Source organism: Odontomachus brunneus, unplaced genomic scaffold, assembly GCF_010583005.1.
Source record: "Odontomachus brunneus isolate Ranch 3 - 2012 unplaced genomic scaffold, Obru_v1 Obru_scaffold_063, whole genome shotgun sequence".
Taxonomy (NCBI): domain Eukaryota; kingdom Metazoa; phylum Arthropoda; class Insecta; order Hymenoptera; family Formicidae; genus Odontomachus; species Odontomachus brunneus.
In genome coordinates this window covers 1869392-1877299 of record NW_022639513.1, presented here as the reverse complement: position 1 = coordinate 1877299, position 7908 = coordinate 1869392, and the positions used below count along the sequence as shown (strand labels likewise).

Sequence of the window (7908 nt, the reverse complement as noted above, 5' to 3'; positions counted from 1 at the left end):
ATTGCATAAAAACATTTGTAATTCTGTGTAACCAATACGACGTAAACTTTGCAGAAAAATGTCAATATTCTGTCGGTTAAGTTTTTAGCTTCAGCATCCCTTTAAGCGAGTCGATGTTAATGAGAAATGCAATAGACGTCGCGACAAACAGTGGCTGTGTCAAAAATCAAGATTACTTTCTAATAACGTACTCACGATACATCCCGACGATCGCACATCGCTATTTCGGCACTCCCGATATTTATTTCCGCAAGTTCACTTTCGATAGACAAAAGATACGTAGAACGCGGAGCGATGTCGATCGCGATGTGCCAGTGGAGACTGCCGTCACGAAAATATCGATGTACAAGACGGCCACGCAATCGACGACGCAAAGTGCCGAAAGTGCGCGCCAGAACGTGAACGATGTCGCGGTTCGATAAGGACACGCTCTAACCTCTCTCAAGCTAGCAGGACCAAATGAGCAGAATCGATTGGACTTATCGCATTTTTTAATACTCATTTTGTACTATTTTGTACCACAAAAAAAATTTGTACCACATGCCATTTAAAAAAAAATGGTGGCGCTGCTAACTTGATATCAAGTTAGCAGGACCAAAAAAAAATAAAAAAAAATAAACCATGGTACACACAATTAGTACTAAATTTGTACTAATTTGTACCATTTGAAATAAATCAAAAATTTTATATTTTCCCCTTTAAACAACCTCTCCCTTATCTAAACTTACTATAAAGATAGCAGGATCACAATTTTTCAAAAAATTGTGGTTCTGCGGACTTAATTTTAAGCTAACAGAGTAAATATCATTGAAAAACGGCGAATTGCAATAGATTTTATCGTTTCTGAATTTGTACTAATTTGTACCATCGAGAAAAGTATGCAAATATTCGAGGGATATAAAACGCCGCGTAATCGTAATCGAGAGATTCGATCGTCCGCTCTCGAAAGAGAATCAGAACCGATTTACCGTTCTCGAAGGAGAATTCGATTCCGATCATCCACTCTAAGAGAGACCGACTCTACTCCGCTCCTGGCAGATTACTGTTCGTCGTTTGGCGACTGTAGTCACTCCGCCGTCGTTACACGGATACGTGTCATCGACATTCGACTCTACTCCGCTCCTGGCAGATTACTGTTCGTCGATTGGCGACTGTAGTCACTCCGCCGTCGTTACACGGATACGTGTCATCGACATTCGACTCTATTCCGCTCCTGGCAGATTACTGTTCGTCGATTGGCGACTGGAATCACTCCGCCGTCGGCTCACGGATTCGTGAGACCGACACTGATAAGGCCCGCAGCACCGTTAACCGCATCCGAAATCGCGTCCGCATGAGCCAAGCTCGTGGAATCATAAAGGAAACTCCGAAAGCTAAGGTCCCGTGTACAAGGACCGGCGGACGCATCACATACGCCGAAACGACTCAAGTCCTCGCGACAAGAGATCGAAGGGACCGCCGCTAAGGCAATATCCCGCGTGCAGCCACGCTGCAATCTCAGCGACCGCGGACATTATATGATTCCGAAACGCCGATAAAATCGCGGAAGAAGTGTCAACCGTACCTAAGAGATAAGCCGCCGAAAGAAATATCAACAGAATAAACTCGCGAATACGCGACACTGACGTCGTCCGTATCCCGCGCACCGCGCGTCACATCACGCAAGCCGGCGTCTAAACAAACCTCTGTCAAGCGATACAAACAACCAAAACCAACGGCGTCGACACGTATTATTCGCTCTATATATTGTCGTTATCGTCAGCTTAGTATTTAAATATATTATTCATTATTATTTTTAAAAACACTGTTCTTTTCAATTATTCCGCTTATCACGAACCCGATCCGACAAGCGATTCGAACCCGCAACGAATCGCGGTTACAGTATTTTTTGATTAATGAAATGAATAAAAGCCGGGATCGGCAACTTCGGAGAGGATTGTTAACACAGGTCCGGTTACAAGGCCAAGCGAGCGGAATCGCGAGGATCCGGGACGGATGTTTGGGGAAAACCTGAAATGAAAAAAGAAATTCTAGATGTATCGGTGATGTATACTTACCAGGTCCGAGATCCGAAGTCCGAGGTCCAAGGTCCGAGACACGACGAGCTGAAAAAAAAAAAAAAAATCCGTCATTAATTATCAGTCTACTTACCATAGTATACTTACCAGCGTCCGAGGTCCTATGTCCGGGTGCCCTGCAACAGAAAGAAAGGTTTTAGTATCCGTCCCGGATCCGAGCGACGTTCGGTCAAGCGCGAGAGTAGCCGTGCGTAGGAGTCGCGAGTACAGCGAGTACTTTGGGCGACGAGTAGGCGCCGAGCCGTCACGCGTGCGGGAGAGATAATTAGTCGTACCCACACGGGCGGGCCGGCGTGACCCCGTCGTCGATGCGAGATGTAGGACGATCCGACGCACGCGGGGATCGATCGAGCGTCAAGCGCGAAATGCGCATTGATCGTTAAAAATGTGACTTTATTATTTCGTAGACCATGGTATGAGCGATCGTTATTCGCCATTTAGTATTTTATTATTTCATTATTTGATTATTTTATTTTATAAAATAATCGGCGCGAAGACCGCGGCGCGAAGACCGCGACTCGCACGAGTAAGGTGGAGGCGCCAGGAGAGGGTACCGCATGAGGTTTACGGAGATTTATATTTTATAACCGAGAGTTTATGATTTTCTGTTTACGTTTGATATTCATATATATATATATATATATATATATATATATAGTATTACAACGCGAGCGTGATTCCGGGTCAGTGAGCGGAAATTATTTTACACGCGACTATGATGCGATACAGTTGCCTAGTCACGCGTAGTAATATATATTTGTAATTGCCTAAATTTTACATTTATATATTTATATATATATATATATATATGTATATATACATATATATATATATATATATATATATATATATATATATATGCATAAGTACGTACATTGATGTCGAGACATACCATGTACTGCAAGAAAAATTTATTTTGTAAAGGGTCTAGAGAGATCGAGGTTGTGGTCGCTGCGCGCACTTGACTCGTTATTCGGCCAGGACACCACACCGCTAGGGGCGCGAGCTCCGTGCGATGTGAGGTCCCGAGCGCAGAATCTAAATCTGCCTCTTTCACGTTAGTCGAAAAGTGGACGTCGAAGGTGACACATCCATCCGGTGAAAGCAGCGCATAACGACGACGACGACGATCTCTCCTGTACCCAGAGGCTGCGAGAAGTAAGGCAGTTCAATAAATGCGCTTGCTGAGCGACAATCCGGTGAGTTTTAGTTATTAATACTCCCTCGATTTTCTCATTCCTTCGTGCGGAAGTGATAGACGGCGGTAGCCTGTAAGACGCCGTTGTTCAGAACGAGTTCAGAACATCGTTTATATATTATCGTTCAGAAGATCGTTAATATATTAAAGAAAATACTAAAGTATTGCTAGCATTGATTTGTAAAATCCCGGATAAAATTGAACGCACGTGACAGAACTTATTACTCCCTTGCCTGTATCTTCCGATGTCCGGTTACAAGGTCACCATCCGGTGTTCACTCCGAACCCAACAACTTTTGTAAGGGTTATTTGGATTGGTGGCTCCTCGACAAGATATGTATTCAGGTACATAATTTCAAAGATTTTGTCCTTAAAATAAACTCGGAAGATCATTCCAAAGAAGAGCCTCAAGTACCCATCTAAACGTAAAATTTTGCTCTCTTTCCGAATCCGGGGTCAAAAATGGGGGTTTCTATTTAAAAATTCGATTTGATCTTCAAATGACCTTGAAGGTCAAGGTCAAGGTGAAATTGGAAATCACCATCGGATGTCCCCCTCCGAACCCAACAACTTTTGTAAGGGTTATTTTCAGATTGGTGGCTCCCCTGACGAGATATTCAGGTGCGTAATTTAAAATAGGACACCCTATATATATATACATATATTTTTTTTTTTTTTTTATTCATATATTATATATCTTTTATAATATAAATATATTATATATTAAATATTATATATTCTTATGTAATATAATAAATACAAATTTGGTATAAAATTATATAAATATCTTATTTGGTGTTTTTATATTTTTTTTGCAAATCAGATTTTTTTTCTTGTTACTTTAAAAATTGTTGGTTTTTATATTATAGCAAAGTTGTATAACTTTTTTTTTAATATAATAATTTATTTGAAGAGGAAATGAAAAAACCTGTTATTGACGATTAAAGAAATATTATAATAATTTTTCATGTATTTTAATGATAACTGCAATTTATGATCACGGATGCACATACAAAATATCTTTCACATAGTAAAATAGAAATCACAAGTATGTGATAGTTTACTTAATAGCCGTTGTTTGGTCCTGGCGGCGCTGCAGATGTTGACAGACGTTTTGCTGCAGACATAATATAGCGGCTAGCGGTCCATGGTTATATAGTCAAAGGTCGGAACGCAACCAATGGTCCAATTAGGAGAACTTGAAAAACAAGTCCTCTGATTGGCCTATCAACTGCGTTCCGATGTCCGACAGCGACATACGACGTATTGTAGAACAGGCCTAAACAAAATCGAGTCGTTATTGGTCGTGATGTAAGGTGTAATAAAAAGAAATCCATTATTTTTGCATGAAATTGAAGGCTTTATTTAGCATAGTTAGAATGATTCGATTTAGGTCAAATATGCACCGTTTTGTTCGATAACTTGTTGCCATTTTAAAAGTAATTCCATTATGCCTCTCTCATAGAAACCCTTGTCCCTATTGGCAAAAAACTGTGACAGTCGATTTTCACAAGCTTTTCTTGAGGCGAATTTTTCACCAGCAAAATCATTCGCCATAGACAGGAACAGGTGGTAATCACTTGGTGCCAGGTCCGGCCTATAAGATGGATGCATAAGAACCTCCCAACCAAGCTCCCGGAGCTTCTGGCAAGTCACTATCGATGTGTGTGGCCTGGCGTTGTCCTGATGGAACACAATTCCTCTCCTATTGGCCAAAGCTGGCCGCTTCTGGGCGATTGATTCCTTCAGACGGTCCAATTGTTGGGACGGACAGTACAGGTCCGAATTAAGAGTTTGGCCGTAGGGGAGCAGTTCATAGTGGATGATTCCCTGCCAATCCCACCAAACACACAGCAAAGCCTTCCTGACTGTCAACCCTGGCTTGGCCACCGTTTGCGCCGGCTCACCGCGTTTCGACCACGACCGTTTTCGCTTGACGTTGTCGTAAGTGACCCACTTTTCATCACCAGTCACCATCCGCTGCAGAAATGGGTCGATTTTGTTGCAATTCAGCAGCGATTTGCAGATGGAAATTCGGTCCATGAGGTTTTTTTTGCGTTAACTCGTGTGGCACTCATACATCGAGCTTCTTTTTGTATCCAGCCTTATTCAAGTGGTTCCAAACGGTTTTTTGTGCAATGTTTCGACGAAACCAAAATTGCGCGTGATTGGCTGTTACAGTATCAGGACCATAAACACTATTCACATTTTCAGCCCCCTGGCTTGCATTTTCGCCTTTATCGAAGAAAAACTGTAAAATATGGCGTATTTTCTCTTTGCTGATGTCCATCTTTGACGCGCGCTCAAACAATACTGAGTCAAACAATCACAAAACTGTCTGAGAAGTTTTTTTAGTACGAAATCTTATCTTTCTAGTGCCATCTAACGTAAACCGATCGCACTTAAACAAAGCGAGATACACATTACTAAAGCCATCTATTGGAAAAATAACGGATTTCTTTTTACTATACCTTATATATATCACGACCAATCACGACTCGATTTTGTTTATGGTTACGGATACGGATATGTTTACGGATCATTGGACCCGCACCTTATGGCTCCTGCACACAGGACGCGGTAATGCTTGCCGCGCGGCGGAAGTTCGCGCGACAGCCAATCAATATGCTGCTTTCCGTAATAACCTTCTAGTTGTTACGGAAAAGCAACATATTGATTGGCTGTCGCGCGAACTTCCGCCGCGCGGCAAGCATTAAGGTGCCAATACATAAAAGCGTTCTAGCGTCGAGCGTTAAAGCGTTAGCCAATCAACGTATCAGGTCCTAGAAGTATACTTGTAGTTTTTGCGGAAAGTGAAACGTTGATTAGTTACCGCTTTAACGCTCGGCGCTCGATGCTCCCATGTAAAGGTACCTTTACCGCGTCCTGTGTGCAGAAGCCATTAGTGGCGTAGGGTCGCGCGACTATAAGCAATCCAAGCCAAGTAAGAAGGAAGGAAGCCCATAACAGAGTTTGGAACCCTGGCTAGGCCTGTAACCAACAAAAGAGAGAGTTCTGTTGTCAATACATTGTGTCAATACATTTTTTTATATCTTTATAATATTTTGTGACATTTAACTCTCTGAATTATGGGATGCGATGGTGGCACCATACCTCGCAGAGACGAGCTCGTAAAAAGAAAAAAGAAACCAGTGCAAGTGAGATGAGAAAATTAATATTTATATATATATATATATATATATATATATATATATATATATATATATATATATAATATAACCTTATAATATAACCTTATATATAACATAACCCATTCAATTATTGTCAATAAATGTCCACAATTTTCTGAAAAATTATTAATAAAACTATAGATATTCAAAATTCTATTCAAAATTTTGTAATTGAATATAAAACTAAATATTGCTACATTATATTCTAACCTTGTAACAATAAGATCCAAGAAGATAATATTTAATTTGTAAAAATGTGCATTTGCAGAAAGACAAAGAAGCGGAATTGGCCTTCAAATGGAAACACTGTACAATACGACAGTTACCATTGCAGCTACCAGTTGTGGGTTGTATCTTGGGACGTTTATATAGTAAGGAATCTGTATTGGAAGGTCTCTTGGATCGCAATACTTTGCCTGAATCAGCTGTACATATCAAGAATTTGAAGGATGTAAGGAATCTTAACCTGACACCCAACCCAGCGTTTGATAGTGATAGGGCTGAAAAAAGTGATAGTTACATGAATGGAGCCAAAAATCCATACATCTGTCCAGTTATTGGTTTAGAAATGAATGGAAAGTACAAGTTCTGCTTCTTGTGGTCATGTGGCTGTGTGATGAGCGAACGTGCACTGAAAGAGGTAAAAAGTTGGGTAAGTTGCATGTTTTTTTTTTATATGCCAAAAGATAATAAAACTTCACGTAAATGTGTTTAAAATAAAACACGAATTACATTGTGTAAAATTTCTCGCAGTCATGTCACAGATGCCAAGAGCCATATGAGGAAATGGACATAGTTGTATTGAACGCAGAGGGCGACGATTTGGAACTCATGAAGGAACGTGCAATACTTAGGAAAGCTATCCAGAAAAAATCAAAGAAAAGAAAGTCTAGCAACGATGTATTGGCTGAGGGAACGAGCACGGACCAGTTGTCATCAAAGAAGAAGACAAAGAAGGAAGACAAGGTACTTCCGCAGTCGAACAGCAATCGAAGCGAGGCGGCTGATCCGGCTTATAAGAAAGCTAAAAGCGATTATAGCATCGCAAAAGATCCTAAAGCGTCGGAAGTGTTCAAAAGCATTTTCACTTCGCACAAATCTGCTGTGGAACAAGATAGAGCGCACTGGGTTACATATAACCCATTTTACAATTAATCATACACCAGTAAAAGTACAGCAAGATTTGACAAGTTAGAGAATCGGATGTTTCGTTGATTCAAGTCCCGTAAAGTATACACTAGAGGAAGAACCCAGATATTAATCTAATGGAATGAACTTGGAAAAAAAATTTAATGAAATTACGGAAAATAAAGATAGAATGCGTTGTTGAATATTCTGTTATTCTTTCAAATAGATAAGATGGTAAAAACTAGGCGAATAACAGAGGCGACAAAAGTCTATATAAAAATACACATATATATATATATATATATATATATAT

General features: G+C 40.4%; 1 protein-coding gene across 2 annotated transcripts; it reads left to right on the top strand.

The window, feature by feature from the left end:
- The first annotated feature begins 3140 nt into the window (after positions 1-3140).
- On the top strand, positions 3141-7798 carry LOC116846371 (replication termination factor 2). Of its 2 annotated transcripts, none has more exons than XM_032820100.1 (3): positions 3141-3277; positions 6736-7119; positions 7221-7798. In XM_032820100.1, the coding sequence occupies exons 1-3, from the start codon at positions 3254-3256 to the stop codon at positions 7620-7622; spliced, it is 810 nt and encodes a 269-aa protein (XP_032675991.1). In that variant the 5' UTR covers positions 3141-3253; the 3' UTR covers positions 7623-7798. The 2 variants fall into 2 exon arrangements, with proteins under 2 accessions (XP_032675991.1, XP_032675990.1); XM_032820099.1 differs by lacking the exon at positions 3141-3277 and adding an exon at positions 6167-6434.
- Positions 7799-7908: the final 110 nt, after the last annotated feature.